Source organism: Acromyrmex echinatior, chromosome 4 (assembly GCF_024713525.1).
Source record: "Acromyrmex echinatior isolate Ae372 chromosome 4, ASM2471352v2, whole genome shotgun sequence".
Classification (NCBI taxonomy): domain Eukaryota; kingdom Metazoa; phylum Arthropoda; class Insecta; order Hymenoptera; family Formicidae; genus Acromyrmex; species Acromyrmex echinatior.
Window position 1 is genome coordinate 758,642 of NC_141855.1, and position 20,709 is coordinate 779,350.

Consider the following 20,709-nt stretch of genomic DNA (forward strand, 5'->3'; position numbering starts at 1 on the left):
GAGGAGAGAGTGGGGATTAAATGAATAAGAGTTGTTGATTCGTTGTTTTTATGATATTGTTATCGCCAGACTCTCTCTTAATGCAGTAAAAAGTTGCATGATAAATGGTATTTCTCATGTTAAAAAATTATGAATTATAAAGTATAAAATTAATAATGAAATGATAATTATATATACAGGATGTTCCATTTTAACGGAAATAGCATTATATATCTCTTAAATTTGACGTTGTCGTATAAAAAAACAAAATTTTTAAACAAAAATTATGTGGTCTGAAAGAGGATAAAATTTAAAATCAAAATTTTTGAAAAAATTGATTTTTTAGGATCACATAAAGATTATCGCTACGAAGATTATAACCATTTAAAAAAAAATGTAATTATATGATATTTTTATATAAATATATTTCTAATTATTCTATATATAAAAGTATAATATTAAAGTAGAGTTATCGAAAAATTAATAGTTTTTATGAGAAACTTTATACTTTATTCTGATACATTTTAACATGATGTACAAAATATGTTGTAAAATATTTATTTTTTGGCAACTATACCTTAATTCTCCGGTCAGAGAGATTTTTAAAGGACTATCATTGATATTTTGATTGTAAATTCTGGTAGATGGATTTTAAACTGTAAAATAATTAAAATACACACACACACACACACACACAAAATCCAACATCTACGATACAAATTTGTTGTTAAAGCTTTTAAATATATCAATTTTTTCAAATTTTTGTACGTATATTCAGAAACACTAAAAAAATTTACTTTGTTACGTGAAACAAACGATAGGCTTTAATATAATAATAATGATAATGAGTAATAATGATATCATTTTATTTACACTTTTATTTACCCTTATTTACGCTAAACATATCTGCGAAATAAAAACAATTAAAATTAAAACTAGACGTTTCGATCCTATCATTTTTATCGAGTCATATCAGTATTTTTATCTAATTTAATTCAATTTACATCAAATTGTTATCTATTTTAAATTGTCAATATCATATTTTCTATAATTAAAACATTTGCATTTTAATAATAAGCTCGCTTCCTTTACATTCACGTAAAGGACATTTTTAGGACTTAACAACATTTTTTTGCTTTGTTGCTTGAAAATTTGTATAGCTGATGGAATTAGAGTTAAAATTCCACGTTACCGACGGATGATTAATACTTTTATGCACAGACTAATGAGATAAATCAATTGATGTAAAAAAAACATATACATAATTGCTTTTTTAAAAAAGTTATGCAATATGCAACTATTACACGGAGAAAATTTTATATTTGAAATTACTATAATGTTGTAGAAGCTGTGAATTCACGACAATTATAAATTTAAATGCTATTTTTTTAAAAACAATAATGCAACGTAATTTTTACACTTTTTCATAGTAAAAATTTTTTATTACAAAATCCAAACTTGTTAAATAAAAGTTAGTATTGTAAAGATAAGTGAAAAATACCTAGCAAATTTTGTTTGCGTACCATAGTAAAAATTAACTGTTTTCATGTTAGAATATGGTTTAAGCACTGGATTTTAACAAAAATTATTTTATTTATGTGATAAAAATTACCATAGTAAAAGTTACGTTGAAATCATGTTGTCCATTGAAAATGCAAGACATAGTAAAGTATAATTTAAAATTGTATTAAAATTTAATAGAAAATTTTCTCCATGTATATATGCCTTTTTTCAAAGCAACTATGTATTTTTTTACACCAATAATTGATTTATCCTATTATTCTTAATTATTATACCTAAAATGATTAAGGTAAAAAAATGTATAGTTTATGAGATTTTATATTTCATGTCAAAATATGCCAGAATAAAGAATAAAATATCTTGTAACTTGATTTTTTGATAACTTTACTTTAATACTTTTATAGAATTACTAAAAGAATCATATATAAAAAATTATATAATTCTAAAAAAAAATGATACAAATGATCCTTATATAATCTAAAAAATCAATGTTTTTGAAAATTGATTTTACCATTATTTGTCTCTCTTCAAATAATACAAATTTATCTAAAACATTTTTATATGATGTTAAATTTATAAGATATACTGCTGTTCCCATTAAAGAATAAGACACATACACATACTCTGTATCGTATAATAACTTATATAATAAGTATGATAAAAAACTTGCGTACTAAATTTTTAATTAATTTCTAATGATTTACTTGTAAATATATTTTTAAGTATGCATTGATGCTTGATTAACTGGGACGTCTTTACTATTAATTATATTATATTATATTTTATATATAATTTAAACAAATATATTAATTTATTTAAACAAATATATTTATAAAAGAAATAAGTTTAGTATATGCACTTTATAATACTGAGATAAATATTAAAATATGAATATAATAATTTTTTCATAATTTTATTATGTACCATCTTTATGGAAAAATAGTTTTGGAATGAAAAAAAATATCTTTGAAAGTCTGTTAAGAAATATTTATTGTAAATACATATTTTTCAACAAAGAACAAGAAATGCTAAAAGAAAATTCAGTTTTAACAGATGACATTACATCAGACAACATTAGAACATTTTTTGAATACTTTCCCAATCCCAGCGTTCCTTTCCGTAACGGAAGGTTTTCATTTGTAGATTTAAATCAATATTTAAACCATTGTAGTCTTTGTTTTTTTTTTGCGGACTAGTTAGTGGTAACCATAAATTTTTAGTAGGCGTTGGATTTCTAAAAATCAGTTTGAATTAATATATGTAGAAATTAATATATGTTTGCAGTTAGAATTGATATACGTGTGTAAAATAAGGAAAAAAATTCTTTTTTCTGTACCCTGTTTTAGCAAAATTCGTCCACATTTGCACTAAGTAATTTACTATTTTGTAATCATTTGAACCAGGTTTGTGACACGTACAGTTAGAATTTGATTTTACAGCTTTTGGACAAAATAGATAACCTAATTCCTCTGTATGACTCACTCCTGCAAAATATTATTATATTTTAAATTATTCTTGTAAATTATTCTTGAAAATGCAGATTCATCATTTTCAAATTTACATTTCCTCTAAATTTTTCAGTTTTCTAAATATTTTTATATGTTAATTTTTTTTAACATTAATTTTTTTATTACATAAGATATTTTTATCATTATTTTTATGCACAATTATTATAATAATACAATTGAATATAATAATTAGGCCCACAATTTCAGAAGTAATAGCGTTAGTTGGTAAAATGTATTTGTGCTTTTTGACGTAAGATATATTATGTGGTAATAGTACTAGCAATATACCTGGAAGTCCGATGTTTAATATCGTTCTAAAAGGGGAAGTTTTGCTCTCATAATCGAAGTGATAGAAATACGTCGATTTGAAATGACCAGAACATCTTTGCGATTCAACTACATCTCTTATGCCGCGTACGAAAAATTCATCTCCTAAGAAATCTGAATAATTCGTTAAAGTTTTTTCTGTTATTTCTTCGTTTCCAAAATAGTGGTGTCGTAATTCTTCGACAGTAATTCCTATTTTAGGTAACTCAGATAATACATTTGGTAATATTGCCTTTTTAAAATCATCATTTACTTTCTTCAAATCTTTATCGCTCACATCTAAAACAATTTTAAAAATATGATATTTTAAAGATATGATTATATTGATCACGTTTAGGAGTTTTGCTTATCAAACGAATAATATTTCATGAGTATTTTTTATAAGAAATAATTGACTTCATAAGTTCATGAAAAATATCTATCTCAAAAATAATATATTTTTATATTAATATAAAATTTTTATTTTAATAAAAATGTGCCAATTAAGATATGTACAAAATATATATATTATTATTAAATGAAAATTAATAATATGCATATTCGTATATTTTATTTGAAATTATTTTAAATTTAAATGTTGATGAACGTACATAACCTATGATAAAGCTATTTTAGAACAATGTAATTATTTAAATTATGTTAAAACAATATATTTGTTTAAGGATGTACTGAATTATTTAATAATTATAATTCTTATACGTGTATTTAAAAATTGCAGTAAACAAATTTATTTTTAATATTATAAAAACGTCAAAATATTATGGAAATCTTTTTATAAATGTTGATGGTTTGTTAAATGTCAAAATTGTATTATTTTTAACAAGCTACATTGTAGAAAAAAGTCATGTAAAAGAGATAAAAGCAAAATATTTAAGAATATATTTAGTGACAGTATGCGTACGATAAAATGTAATACTTCTTTATTACCTCCGAAAAAATTGCTAGAAATAAGAAAGATTCCTTCATTACGATTAAATCCTAAAAGGAAGGGCATTTGAATTCCGCGTCTTATATATTCCTGTGGATGTTCAGGAAAAACTGGATTCGATGACTTGGTGTCCAGAGTGATCGTGAAGGGTAGAGTAAAACTCAATCTCTCCTGATAATGTTATAAATGAAAAATATATTATTCATATGTTAAAAAAATTCGTAAAAAAAACTCTTTTAAAAGAAGAAAAAATATATACCAAGTGCATAAAAAGATACTAAAATTACATCTTTCTTAACAAAATACGAATATAAAATATATATAATTGAATAGTTGAACGAACTTATGAAGTTCGACTTCAATTATGCTCTTATCTCGTCCGGATGTATATGTATGTAATCGCATTTTGATGCGACTACATATATACATATCCATACGGACAAAATCTGGCATAATCTATATTATAATAAAATATTGAGATTTACTGATTCAGTAGAAATTGCCCATAGTGAATTTTTAATAAGTGTTTTTGCATCAACTGTTTTTAAAAACTCATATGCGACTTTCGGATCTGATGTTTCCTTTCCGAGTTTTTTAGCAAGTTTAAAACCTGTGTCCATTACTTCATTAAAGGCCCAAGGATTTAAGATGACACCGCTTTGTGCGATTATTTTGTGGAATAAACCTACAAGGCATAATCGTAATAGAATTAGTTCATAGATTCGTTACAGTAAAAAATCTTGCTTTCCTTTCTTTCTATTGTATAATAATCTCAGAATTTATCGATTTTTTTGAATTATTGATTCTTTGATGTTTTTGTTTGCGTCAAGTATTTAAATGCTTTCTTTAAGTCCGGATCTACAATAGATGTTTTAAATCTTAAATTGTAAGAAATTGACCAACTACAGTCGAATATGAGGAGAATAATTGATTTATCCATTTCTTATGGCTTAAGGCTTAAAAATCTATTGTAGATCTGGGCTAAAGAAAATACCTTTAGTTAGCGGAGATAGAGCTAGAGCATGTACTGTGGATGCACCAGCACTTTCGCCAAAGATAGTGATATTTTCTGGATCTCCACCGAAAGTTATTATATTTTTTTTAATCCATTTTAATGCCAAGGTCACATCCTTCAGAGCTTGGTTACCTGTTATCACATTGTCGTTAAGGGTCAGAAAACCTGAAAGCATATTAATTCTTTTTCTTATAAGGTTGATATATTCAAGCTAAAAGTAAGTCATAAAATAAACAATAGAAAAGTATTTGTTTTAGAGTTAATAAATTTTATAATTAAATAATTATGTACAGTATTTTTTAATGTGAATACGCAACAAATCATCCATTATTAATAATTATCTATTTTCTATGAATATAATCTTTTGTTTTTAGAAGCATTTCAATTTTAGAAATATGCATATACTAATAATAAAATAGTAATAAATAAAATAGTAATAAATAAAAAGTAATATTCATTCTTACTTCTTAATTCTTGATAATAAATACATTTATTTATTTGTTAACTATTTTTACTTTCTGTATTAGTATTTGATCATAAACTAATAATATAATTATATATCAATGGATTATTTAAAATAAAAAAATCTAAATCTAAATGTATGTATATTTACATCCTCTGAAGAAATACGGAAAAAACACAAATGATATATAAAAAATATACATCAAAATAATCAATAACGTACCTAAAGAGCTTAATCTAAAATTCATGGTAACCAATATTACGTCTTCCTGCATGAAATGATCGGGACCATACCAGTTTGGATTACCGGAACCTAAAAAATAGCCACCACCGTGTATCCATACCATTACAGTGCGTTTTTCCGGGGATTTGATTTTTCTAGTGTACACATTTAAATAGAGGCAATCTTCATCGCCCACAATTTCCTGTGTTATAGAGTGTATTTGAACAGCTATGTTTCCGTATTTCGAGGCATCTCTTTCACCATCCCATGGTTCCACTGGTACTGGATCCTAAATATATAAATATATAAATTATATTTAACACGATATTTACTTTTGAAAGAAATAGTTTTAAAATATATATTTTTTTAATTTTGTAAAATTTATTCTACCATATCTAATTAATTCGTGAACATTTGAAGAAAATTGAGATTCTTTTTCTTTTCATTTCTTTTTAATTCTTAGTAAAATCGGTTAAAATTTATCTTTTTATTGTTGTTAAAATTAATTATATTATGCGATATAACAACAAAGTACTATAATTACCTTAAATCTAAGTTCGCCGACCGGAGGTTTGGCATATGGTATTCCGCGAAAAGCAAGGTATCTAACGTTATTACAACCATCTACAACGACGCCCTTCAATTTTCCTTCAGCCACTTGTACTCTTGTTTCACTCATCATGTATACGCTGAAAGAATAAGAACGAAAATAACATTAAAAAAATTTATTTGTTTTTAATATTTACAACTATATTTGTTTGTAAAATGCATATTGCCATATCGGTTTGGTAGTTTTTATGTTAGTTTTTTGTTATAGGTACTACATATATTTAAAAAACTTTTAGAGGTTGCTTGATACAAATATAAATAATAAAGAGCATACAATCACAGCGCAAGATATATTTAACGAAAGTCGTATATTTAAATTTTTCAAGATAGCAAGTCTTGACCATCATCAGTACAATATAAATATTATAAAACAGGCCTATTCAATTTGAGCTCCGGAACCAAAAAGCAAAGCCACTAACGTAAAAAAGTCAATATATTGGGTCATCTAAAAAGTATCCGCGGTTTTTGTCACTAGATGGTGTTGATGGTCAACACATCTAGTGACAAAAAACCGCGAATACTTTTTAGATGACCCAATAGGATAAGATTTTGGAGACTATAAATTATTGATACGCGTCTGAGCAACCCTTATCAACACTTTCTAATAATCCATGAAATCTTATTCATATTAAACTTTTTTGCGTCGATGGCTTTGCGTTTTGGCTTCGGAGCTCAAATTGAATAGGACTGTTTTATAATATTTATATTGTACTGATGATGGTCAAGATTTGCTACCTTGAAAAATTTAAATATACGACTTTCGTTAAATATATCTTGCGCTGTGATTGTATGCTCTTTATTATTTATATTTGTATCAAGCCACTTCTAAAAGTTTTTTAAATATATGTAGTACCTATAGCAAATTGATGCTCAAATTGGATTGGATTATAAAAGATATTACATAATAAAAAATTTGTGTTTGAACGTTTATATAAATTCGCTATTCCAGATGTGACGGTGACATAATATTACAATTAAGCTTATTGGATTTTGAAAAGAACTTTTGCACGATATAAATTTCTTATTAAGTGGATCTTTTTCTAAGTCGCTGTATGATAAATACGGGATTTCCAGATTCTAATAAAAAAATTTTTTGTATTTGTATTCCTTTTTGATTTATTGTAGTGAATTTTAATTGTAAAGTTCAGTTTAGATTTATTATAGATATAACTTACTGCCCTTTTTTTTAAAGTAGCGATTTGAAAAGCAGAAGTTTTAAGCTGTAAAATGTTTTTTTAAACATCTCGATACGACGATTTTTGACGAAGTTATTCTATCTTGAAGTTTGCATGCAGATACTAAACAAAATTTGAGTCACTTAAAATCAAAAAGAACCAAATTCAAATTTCACATCTACGCGAAGAATGGTCGCAAAGTGATGTACGAAAAAACATTTTAAAACCATAATTTAATTAAGTAAAGTTTAACATTTTTTCTTTAAAATGATTTTTTATCATTATGCTACAATTGTTTTTATTGAGTGATTTAAAGTGAGTGTATTATGTAGTCTTTCTCTGAAAATTTCTAAAAATTTTGCCAGTATTAGCATTACCCGAGGTGTACCACGGGAAGGTTACACAATCGGACTTACGCCTCGTGTGTGTGTGTGTGTGTGTGTGTGTGTGTGTATTTTGGGAAAAGTGTGTGGGTGACATTTATACTTCAAAATCTAGTATTTCCGCCTCGTCTTCGAATGACTTCTTGCAAACGCTCACGCACATTGATGCAAGATCTAATTGTGGCTTGAGATATTTCCCACCATTCGATGCAATGCTGCTTCTAGTTTTTGGAGATTCGTTGGCGATCTTTCCAAATTGTATCCTTCTTCCCATCATGTCCCATACATGTTCGATAGGATTTAAATCCATTCTCATCGGTAGTAGCACTTCGATATTGTTTTCTTCGAGAAAGTTAAGGATTATCCTAACGATAGGTAAATGTGGTAGGCTAATGTGGTCGAGCATTGTCCTGCATTAGAATGAAATTGCGTCCCATTTGACGACACATCCGAATAACGTGAAGACGCAAAATTTCCTCAACATAGCGTATAGCTGTCATTCCAGGAGGTGATAAGGTGACGAGGTTTGTGCGTCTATGTATTGATATTCCACCCCATACCATAATGGAACCATCATTAAACGCTCGGATACAATTTTGTTTTAACTATGCCTATGACGACGCCAAACACGAATTTTTGCATCAGAACTAAAGAGACAAAACCGTGATTTATCAATGAATACGTTGTTCCACTGTCTCGCAGTCCAATTTTGACAAATGCGAGCATATTCTAAATGGGCATGTTGATGAGTCATAGATAACATTGGCGCTCGAGCACGAACCCGCGATCTCAAGTCTCTTTCGTGTAAACGCCTTTTGATCGTTTGAACGCATTGGTGTGGAAGAATTTCGCTTACAATTTGTCGTGCAATCATTGTTAGATTTCGTTGTCACATTGACGATGTTGCGATCTTCACGAGCTGATGTTATTCGTCTTCGACCTTGTCCACTTGTTTGACAAAATCTTCCTATCTATTGATAACGAGCGTAAACTTAACCGATGGAGGACTAACACCCACTCTCTTAATATGATTCTGGCTTAATCCTTTTTCCAGAAGAGCAATAATTTGTGCATATTGAATTTCATTTGACCGAGGCATTGTTACGACTCTGTTTTTTTGAATGGTAACTTCAGTTAATTTAAATTAAAGTAAGTTTAAACTGAAGTAAGCACTGTATCACAAGTGTCGTTCAAACAGTACTTGCGGTACTGCTTACTTCAGTTTAAACTTACTTTAGTTTAAATTAACTGAAGTTACCGTTCAAAAAAACAGAGTCGTAACAATGCCTCGGTTGAATGAAATTCAGTGTGCACAAATTATTGCTCTTCTGGAAGAAGGATTGAACCAGAGTCATATTGCAAGGAGAGAGTGGATAATTTAAGTGAGTCTAATTTGAGTAACTGATTTTAAATGACTCTAATTCTGTTTAGTAGCTGCATGCAAACTTCAAGATAGAATAACTTCGTCAAAAATCGTCGTATCGAGATGTATAAAAAAGCATTTTACAGCTTGAAACCTCTACTTTTCAGATCGCTACTTTAAAAAAGTAGTAGGTTTTATGGAGATTTTATGAAGTTACACAAATATGAAGATATATCAGATCTCAAAATTTTTTTACGAAATTTGCGGAGTTCTACAGAGTGGACTAAAAATTGTACACAAAACTCCGTACGATTTTTTTTCATCGAATTATTCAACGTTGAAGCAAAATTGACCCTTTTGCTTTGTAAAAAAGCAAATTAAAATAAAGATTCGCTCTTTCGAATGATGTAAATCGCATTTGTGTACAATTTTTAGTGCATTCTGTGGAACTCCGCAAGTTTCGTAAAAAATTTTGAGATCTAACATATCTTCATTTATGTTTATGTAACTTCATAAAATCTCCATGAGATCGTTTTTTAAAGTAGCGATCTGAAAAGTAGAGATTTCAAGTTATAAAATGCTTTTTTAAACATCTCGATACGACGATTTTTTACGAAGTTATTCTATCTTGAAATTTGCCTATCTTTGCAGAGTGAACCAGGTGTTGCATTAATTTTGTTGGCCAGTGTAATTTAGTTTCTTAATATCGTTACAAGAAGTTCACGCTGATGATGATTCAAAATTGAACCGAAATATACGTTTTGAAATTTATTTATGTGTGATCAAGGTTTTTTTGTAATAAAATATAAAATTTTAATTTAATTTGCGCACTGTTAACCGCGTCGATTCACATAGTCTTTATATTTATTAATTTATTGTTTTGAATTTGAGAAGTCCAAATATTGATATTTTAATTGTCTATTTTTATATATCATTATATTTCTATTTTTATATCATTGTATTATTTACAACAACTATTTCAATTACTATCTTTGAACTAGTCGCGACACTACGAGTTTTATCCCTGATTTTAGATTTTTCAAGTTGATGTATCATATATGTATGCAGTTTCATTTAAAAAAAAATTCAACTATGAATGTCGTGTATTGAAAAAATGAAATATCACGAATGTTTCTATTCTATTTTATCTTATTATATCTTATTGCTTCGCGATTGCTTTTAATTCGTGATCGATCTGCGACGAAAACGATGATAATCGAGTCATGTTCCCTGAATTAAACGGAGGTATTGGACGGAACATGTGGGCTTCATCCTCGATGCGGTAGCGATGCAATCTTCGTACCGTGTATGTTAATTCAGCAAAATATAATTAATCGGCTTTGTGTCGTGGATTGCGTGTGCGCGTATTCAAGGGATCGTCGATCACAGCAGCTTTGTTTGTTGCACGTCTTACTATTGATATGAAGGACTATCGTACTATTCAATGCACATTATATTCAACCCAAATCTATCCACGAAATTATAAAAAACAAATTTTGAAAAGATGTAATTTATCTCTAATTTACCTCGAGTAGTTTGTGATATTGTTTTTTTATTTGATTGATTTTTCTTACTAGAGACTGAGAAATTATTTTAACATTCTTCAAATGAAACTACTCGGACTTTCAAGAATAAAGTCTTTATATATCCTTCCTAATATGTAAATGTATAAAACAAAACAAATTAATTAAGATTCGATTAAAGTCCATATTCATATTGTAAAAAATATGTCATTTTTAACTTAAAAATTTTCTAAGCATGCAAAAATATTCAAAATAATATTTTTGTACAAAATATTAATATTAATATTAAAAATTAATATTAATTAAGTTTAATATTGATTTTCTGCATATTCCAAATTTATTTTTGACAGTGCGATCTTACTTTTATAAATAAATGCGTGTATTATTTAACTTTCTGTAGTATATGTAATACAAATTACATGCGCTAAATACATTTATCGATAAAAATAAAATGTGAATAGTATATCTTTATTTTACTATTCTTGCAACTTGTAATTTTATTATGTAACTTTTTTATTTGTCTTCAGTCTATATTTTTTGTCTTTAGTCAGAAAAAAAAGAAGATATTATAATATTAACAATTTCTAGAATTAATATTAGGTGTTGGAATTAATTCGTAGCGTTTTACAAGAGATGGCACAAGCAGTACACTATTTCGTTGTTACCTATAGTTCTGTATACATTGTAAACATCTATCATAGGACGTCATTTGCCGTACATAACCTTTCTTGAAATCATAAATAACAATACTGTATAATTCATTGAATATGTCAAAATTTGTGCCAGATAAAGTGTTTTTGCGGGGAGTTTTGCTTCATTACTTTAATATGAACAAAAGTGCAGCTGAAGCTCATCGTATTTTAGTGGATGTGTATAGTGAACATGCTCTGGCTGAGCAAACGTGTAGGAAGTGGTTTGCACGTTTTAAAGCTGGTGATTTCGACTTGGATGACAAGGAGCGACCTGGTCAGCCGAAAAAATTTGAAGATAACGATTTGCAGGCACTGCTCAATGAAAACTCATGTCAAACACTTAAAGAATTATCTACGTCATTGGAAGTTGACTTCTCAACAATAGGAAAACGTCTTAAAAGTTTGGGCATGATCCAGAAGGAAGGACATTGGGTCCCATATGAATTGAAACCAAGGGATATTGAGAGACGTTTTCTCACGTGCGAACTGCTGCTTCAACGGCAGAAAAGAAAAGGTTTTTTGCATCGGATTGTTACCGGTGACGAAAAGTGGATCCATTATGACAATCCAAAGCGCAGAAAGTCATGGGTTAAGCCCGGCGAACCATCAACATCAGTGGCAAAGCCCAATATCCATGGCTCAAAGCTCCTGCTCTGTATTTGGTGGGATCAGAAGGGTGTCATATACTACGAACTGCTAAAACCGCATGAAACCGTTACTGGAGATCTCTACCGACGGCAACTGATGCGCTTGAGCCGTGCATTGAAGCAAAAACGGTCGGAATACTTCGAAAGACACGATAAAGTCATCTTGCTGCACGACAATGCTCGCCCACACGTTGCAAAACCGGTAAAAACATACCTGGAAACACTTAAATGGGAAGTGCTACCGCACCCGCCGTATTCTCCTGATATTGCACCTAGCGACTACCACTTGTTTCGATCATTAGCTCATAGCTTGTGCGAGCAGAAGTTCACATCTTACGAAGATTGTACAAAATGGTTCGATTCCTGGATTTCATCTAAAGATGAACAGTTCTTCCGACGCGGTATTCATTCACTGCCCGAAAGATGGTCAAAAGTAGTAGAAAGTGATGGGAAGTACTTTCATTAATGTATTTTTTAATGCTCATGTGAAATAAATAACATTCTTTCATTAAAAAACGCTACGAATTAATTCCAACACCTAATATTTTTATTATATAAAATTAAAACGCTAATCACAAAACACACACAACAATATATTATTGTTATATATAATATTAACATAATGAAATAAGTTAGCTTAATAATGGAATTTACTTAATTTAAATGAAATTATTTATTAAAAAAGTTGTAAAATAATGAATTTTGAATCGAATCTGATATAGCTTTTGTTCAAGAATATTATTATATAAAGTTTTATAAAATATATGAGGGAAACACGTGATATCATTAATATGTTATACTTTTTATATAATAAATATATGAATGGAAATTTTTTTATGTGATATATGATAATTAAATTTGTTTTATTTTAATTATTTTGAATTGTAAATCGTTACTTATTCGAAAAAAACCATAGTAAATCGTTACTAATTCGTACAAAAATATAAATCTATACTAAAATTGATATTCTTTTATTAAAATTTATGGACGTATTTTATTTCGTGAAATTTGTAAAATGCTGTAAAGTATTGCTGCAATAAAAATATTACAAAAATTTCTTATCGATTACTTTAACTGTTTACATATAATTATAGTTCATAGAATCCTGAATCACATACTTTTTAAATGAGGTTGAAGACTCTTCTAATTTTTTAGTTTCTACTTTCTATTATTATAAACATTTTTTATATTAGAGGAGAAGGTGATATTATGGCACCCCAGTTATATTTTACACAATAACTTTGTTAATAATCAATATTTAAATTTAACACTTGACAATTACATTCGTTAAAATGTTGTTAAATTGATTCTGAACTCAAAGTTATGAAATATTTATTATTTAAAATACTATTTAAAAAAATGTGGCGACATCGCATGATGATTCGAAGAAAAAATGAATGATGATGTGGCTTTCCATAAAATGGCCTTATAATAAAATGGCCTACTAAATATTCATTTTGTTTAAAAAACAGTTAATTACAAAATTAACAAAAAAATAAAACGTTTTAAAATGCATATGAATGTATATATATATATATATATATATATATATATATATATATATATATATATATATATGATGATGATAATACACTCAAGTTTAAGAAAAATGAGAAAGTAGATAATTAAATGTTAAAATGTACCTCAGAAACATTTCAACATACTTGAAAGTAAAAATGTGTTATAATAAATGCTGGCTATTGAGTATTGTTATATTAGCGTCATGATGTAATGGCGAGCTGCTGAACAAATAATTGCATAGCGTAAGCGATCATTAGGATTTGCTATATAATAGTGGAGATATTAGGTAGAGGTATAAGGGAGACCACAATATATACACTTCCCATAATATTATCACCTTCTCTTCTTATTATAAAAAATATTTTAAGTGTAATATGAAATAAATATTTTGTTGACTTTAACCTACTTTAAATTTAAAAGTAACATATCTTAAGTGTAATCTAGATAAATATAGTTCGCTTATCAATTTTAATCATTTTAACCTTGACATTTGTGGACGTGAGAGAATATCAACTTTTTCCCTTCACTTCCTCCTAAAAAAAAATTGCAATTTAATTTTAATTTCAAGTTAGAAATAAGTTTATAGGTTAAATTACATTTTTGGTATTATTTATATTTTTTAGAGGTGAGGATGCAGTGCATTGTTCTTCAAAAATTATTCTTATTTTGCACTGTAATCAGAGGATAATATGAGGTGGGCCTCCCTTTGCGTTACAAAATATTGCATTCCTGCCTCTATGCATCCCCAAAAAATATAATTTAACTCAAACATATTTTTGTTTTAAAATTAAAATTAGATTTGATTTAGGTTATATTTTTTGAGGTAGAAATGAAACCTCTCTCCTGCACATGTATGTACTTTGCAATGCGAAGCGAGGTGCATCTTACATTATTCCTTGGACTTACAGTGCGATAATTTTGCAGTGATCTTGTCCTTCATAGTAGTCTATTTACGTATAATGAGTTAAGAAAAGGAAAGTTCCTTTACAAGTTAGTAAAAAGACTTTTAGCAACCCATATATTCTATTTAAAAAAAATTGGCAATTACATCACTTGATAGAGCAACGTTTCAGCTTTAAGAATCTGAATTTTAATTGCGATATGATGATTTTTAATAGAGTTATGAGCAATAAAGTCAGAATGTTTTATTTAATCCGCGAGTAAAAGAATCAAAAAATCGTAAGAACATTAAAAAAAAAATGATTTTGTAGAGAAATTTAATTCAAATTTTCATGATAGATAATTGAAAATTTGCTCAAATTTTTTTTGGGTACACTACAGATCTACAAACTGAAAAGAAAATTTTTCATTTTTTTTCAGTTTGTAGTTTTCTATTATATATATGTTATGTAAAAATTACAAAACTCATATAAATTAAAAAGAATATAGTAATCATTTGAAAGTAGAGATTTCAAGCTTTAAAATCTTTTCTTAAATTTAAATTTTGATCATTTTTAACGAAGATATTTATGGCAAAAGATCTTTTTATCAATTTGTAAAAGCTTTTCTTTAATTCAATTTATTATACTTGACATGTTATTTTTAAGTTAGAAAGTTTTGTTTTAATTTCAAAAACTTTGAAATGATATAGCTCAGAAGTCAGAAGGATTTGCAATGTGACTACAAATATGCGTGAATCACTATTCTATAGGCTATAATTATATGTGAAAATTAAAGATTATTGAAGTGTAATCTTTCCAAAAGTTTTACCAAATATTTTTTACATAATAAATATGACGATGATAAAAAAAATGATAGACATTTTTAATCGGGCGAATAAGCTAAGAAAATAGAAATTTGGAATAATTAATTTAAAGAAGAAGAAACATCTTTTTATAGCTAATAGTATATTAAAAGACCATTTTATTAAAAGACAATTTTATCTACGAGCCTACTTTTCATAGCAAAATATAAGAATTCTTACAAAATTTTGAAGATAATTTATCACAAAGAGAATACTTAAAGTAATAACAAAAGTATTTAACTATTTAGCCTTCTAGACACTTATTTGCGCGTTTATTTTAGTTATTTCTCTGTACAAAAAAACGAATATTACATGTAATGTTTTTTGTAAATAAGATGGTTTCAATGAATATGCAAGAAGTTATCAAACTGTAAACATGTTTATAGCTTGGTTATTTCATATCATATAGTTTTTTACATTTTATCGTTAATCAAGCTATGTTATAAAATGCATCTTTCTTTTTTATATATAACTCTCAAGGTAAAAACTTGGAATAAAGCAGAAACATTACATTGAAACCATCTTATTTACAAAAAAATGAATTTTTTATATAGTGATGTTTACTATAAAGTATAAAATATTCAATTTTAATAGGGTATCTGATAATTAACGATAAAACTCTCGCATAGCGGCAGAATGGACTAAACTGAGTCGAAAAATCCTCTGCCATTTTGCAATTTTTGCAATAATTAACAAGATATTAATTACTAAAAATTATCGAATATCTCCAATAATTTTTTATTCCAATACTATCAACTTTACAGAAAAATAGCAAGAGACAAAAATTGTTTATTTTTTTCTCATAAAGCTCTAAGAATTTTTTCAGAATTTTTTATCAACTTTTTAGTACTGCATTTTCTTATTAGCAATTATTTTTACCAACATGAGAAAATACGATATTAAAAAAATTCTCAAAATTTTATGAAAAGAAAATAAACAATTTTTGCCTCTTGCTGTTTTTCCTGTAAAGTTGATAGTATTTGAATTATCAATGGTAATATTAACACAAATACATATCATGGATTTGTGCTGATATTATCGTTGATAACTGCTTTCATTTCTACTTATCTTATAGCATTCAATAAATACAGAAAAAATGATTTTATAAACATTAATTGATAACTATCTAATAAAATAATAATCTTGTTAATTTAATGATAGTATTAATATTAATATTAAAATAAATACGCTGTGCTCTTGTTTTGATAAAATTTTTTATTTAATTAACATTGAATAGAGAATGTTATTTTCAATTAGATTGTTGTTGACTAATGTTGTTAATAGAACATCATTTTTTTTTCATGTAATATTATATAATCTTTATACTGTAATGTGTAATATGTAGTCATGTATTGTTATGCGCGTTAGGGGATTATCTTACTTTACAATTTTCAAAATTCTTTTTATTTAAATAAATGAAGTTTTATAATTAATGTGCAAAAGATTCTGAAAGTGGATATTTGAATATTTTTCTGCTTTATTCCAAGTTTTTACCTTGAGAGTTACATATAAAAAAGAAAGATGCATTTTATAACATAGCTTGATTAACGATAAAATGCAAAAACCTACATGATATGAAATAACCAAACTATAAACATGTTTACAGTTTGATAACTTCTTGCATATTTATTGAAACCATATTTTCGAAGACGATGATTTTTCAGGCTACAATTGACAAATTGACTTGCAATGTGAAACATACATTTAGGGAAACAGTAGTTTTTGATGGATTCATGATTTTGTTAGTAAAATTTGTATAGTTTCCAATATATAATAACATTTATAGTGCTGAAAAGTGTGGCAAAAATTTAAACATATTTACATCAATTTTTAAAAAATTCAGAAAAAAGTGCAACACAACAAGTCAAAGATATATAATAAAATGCCGAATCAGAAGTGATTTGAAGCGATTTTTCTCACGATCCAAACTCAAGCAGTCTCCATTTTTCTAGCTGGTCAAAATAGCTCCTTAAGTAATAACGAAGATTAATAATAAATTATGTAAAAATAAAAGATATTTTAAAATATTTGAACTAATAGCAAAATATTTATCAAATAATACATAATATTGAGAAAAAGAAGATCAATATTGGATGAAATAAAAATAATATTAATTATTGCAAATCGCTATGACAGCTGAATCTTAAAAAGAAGCACGTACAAAATTTATTTGCTATCCTGCACGGCCATAATATAATAAACCATGATAACAGATTTTAATGCTGTTTTTGTTCACGTAGCTTAGATAGTGGCTTTTGGCACTATTTAACGTGTAGTAGTATAATACATGACTATCTATATATATATATATATATATATATATATATATATATATATATATATATATATATATACGTGTTGCACATTGCAGTATGATGGACTATACAATAGTATGTATTGAATGTTAGAGCAGAAATGACAGCATTCATCAATGACAATATTAATAAAAGTCTATATCATCTGATAGTGAAGTGCGTAAGTTTTATATTTAAAATTTTTAAGAATTGAATGTTTTATATAAAATACGTCATTATTTATTCAAGAAAAAAATAAAGAATTTTGTTTATATTGCTTATTATCAGATAAATGCTAAAGAATGACTTTAGAATAGTAGATTCTCAGCTGAATTAATATAAATATAAGCACTAGAAACATCTGACAAAGGATTAAATGATATTAGTAATTATTTAAAAATGACTACAGTCTTTATTTTATTAAAAGTATAAATATCTATTCAATTCAATATCGATTTATAAAATAAAATTTTATTAATATTAATTTTCTAAAATTAATTAATATTAATGTTTGCAATTATTATAAATAAACATATAAATCTCTCTCGACGACTAGCAATTTCCTTCTATTTTTTCTTCGTTGCAAGACTCTTGTCAAAAGAGAAAATACTCATTAGAAAGATGTAGAAACATTACTGATGATTTGTAAAAATATTGACTGATGTGAAATACAATTTTTCCATACTTTATTTTGATATATAAACCTCCATGGTTTTTTGTTCATCTTAAGGTGCATTACAAAAATTTTTATTTACATTTTTTATTGAAAGTTATCATGAATTTTTTAAATATACAATCTTATATTTTTTTATAGAAATCGAACGCTGAATGAAAAAGATTGGGTTAATACTTACTAAGATGCTAATTGCAATAAAAGAAGCACTTTTATTGAAAAGAACATTGTTCTTTTAATTTTTAAGATTCTTTTTTTGATCTCTTTATTTCTTTCTTTTCACGTATTTTTCTTCCAATCTTCTTGAATATATATATTTCAAACAATTTAACACTTTCTTCAATAACGTTATTGAATTCAAATACGCACTGAAATGAATGCTACTGCTCACTCTTAGTTATATGAGGTGCAATTTGCTTGCAGATAAGTCTTTCTTTTTCTAACTGCAATATCGATCACGTGATCAATAGTCACGATAATACTGCAGAAAAAGACAGCCTCGTTCGCATTTAACTATTATAATTTGATGGTTTATTGGCATAGAGGGGACAAACTTGTTTCTTCCCGGATACATATTTATTTTGAGATCATTAAATAATATTAATGTTATTCCCAAATAGAGATGTACCAACTATTCAAATTTGAATCGCTATGGTTTGAATACAAACTATTCGAAAATTTGGAATTTAAGAGATTTTAATAAGAATTAGATATATTTATATATGTGATGTATACATATATACAGAACATATATTTGAAATACTTTTATTTGAAAAACAGTATTTGTAACACAATTATATTATGCATTTCAACGGACTACATGCAAATATTTTATATTTTGTGTTTCATGCATATAAAAATATTTTGTATTTTGTATACAAACCTATCAAATACTAAGCAAACACTAAGACAATTAATGTTATTATTTGAATTACAAAATATAAAAAACTTACAATTTTTCGATTTCAAATACAAAATACATAATACTTTCATGTGCTTCGCTGGAATACAAAATATAAAATATACTTGTATTGCAAAAATTGTATTTTAAATAAAAATATTTTGAATATATTTGTTCTGCATATGCAGGGGTGGGCAAAATACTAAAAAAATTTGAAATACAAAATATAAAATATAAAATACTCAAAAAATTTGTATTTAAATACAAAATACAAAATGCTCTCAATAAAATAAAAATGTATTTAAATATTATACGTATTTCAAATATATATTGTATTTCAAATACATATTGTATTTCAAATTCTGCCCACTCCTGACTGAGACATAACGTTAAAAGTTGTTATTCATCAAATGTAAACAAGGATAAACACGTGATGCATTACACACATCACGCGTTCCATTTCATGCGTGACGTGCGTAATGCATCATTTATCCTTGTTTACATTTGATGAATAACAACTTCTAACGTTATGTCTCAGCCAGGAGTGGGCAATATTTGAAATACAATATGTATTTGAAATACGTATTTAAATACATTTTTATTTTATTGAGAGCATTTTGTATTTTGTACAATATTTAAATTTTTTGAGTATTTTGTATTTTGTATTTCAATAAAATTTTTTTAGTATTTGCCCTGCATATGCAGAACTGAACATGTATTCGAAATATTTTTAGATTGAGTCAACAATGGTGCGATTTTAACTTTAATCAAAAAAATTTTTACATAATTTAAATGTATTTAGTATTTACAAATTTAAAATACAAAATGTATTTAAATACATACAATATATATATATATATATATATGTATATATGTATATAAATATATAATCAAATTTCCCATTAATAAGTACAATGCAGCCGTGTTAAGCCTGTTCTTTATAGCTAAACAATGGCTGCGTTTAACAGAGAAAATTAATATTATTTTTCTCGTATAAAAATCTTTTTACTATCTATAGATTAAAATTCAACTGACAAAAATTGTCCTTAATTCAAAATTATGATTCAATGATTTGACAAAATGATTGAATATAACAGGGCAACGATTTGATTCAATTTGGAATAAAAAAAATCTTGATTCGTACATTTCTATTCTCGAATATCAATGTTAATTTTAATACTTACTAGGAAAGAATACGAATCTGATTTACAATGAAGATTC

General features: G+C 26.7%; 2 protein-coding genes across 12 annotated transcripts in view; one reads left to right on the forward strand and one right to left on the reverse strand.

The window, feature by feature from the left end:
• Window positions 1-20,709, forward strand: part of Dh31-R (Diuretic hormone 31 Receptor) — a 116,567-nt gene that overhangs the window by 59,348 nt on the left and 36,510 nt on the right. The window lies entirely within an intron of this gene.
• The window catches only part of LOC105147525 (juvenile hormone esterase), a 35,516-nt gene continuing 17,279 nt past the window's right edge, over window positions 2,473-20,709 (reverse strand). The window contains exons 1-9 of one of the 2 annotated variants that reach the window (XM_011058597.2): window positions 18,769-18,938; window positions 6,508-6,652; window positions 5,964-6,252; window positions 5,258-5,443; window positions 4,749-4,948; window positions 4,263-4,434; window positions 3,297-3,614; window positions 2,837-2,984; window positions 2,473-2,734 (exon numbers count right to left, since the gene is read on the reverse strand). In XM_011058597.2, coding sequence (XP_011056899.2) covers window positions 2,575-2,734; window positions 2,837-2,984; window positions 3,297-3,614; window positions 4,263-4,434; window positions 4,749-4,948; window positions 5,258-5,443; window positions 5,964-6,252; window positions 6,508-6,652; window positions 18,769-18,815 — 1,665 coding nt within the window. In that variant the 5' untranslated portion in view covers window positions 18,816-18,938 and the 3' untranslated portion in view covers window positions 2,473-2,574. Of the gene's footprint in view, window positions 2,735-2,836; window positions 2,985-3,296; window positions 3,615-4,262; window positions 4,435-4,748; window positions 4,949-5,257; window positions 5,444-5,963; window positions 6,253-6,507; window positions 6,653-18,768; window positions 18,939-20,709 lie in introns of those variants that run through there. The other variant, XM_011058596.2, reaches the window with a different exon arrangement.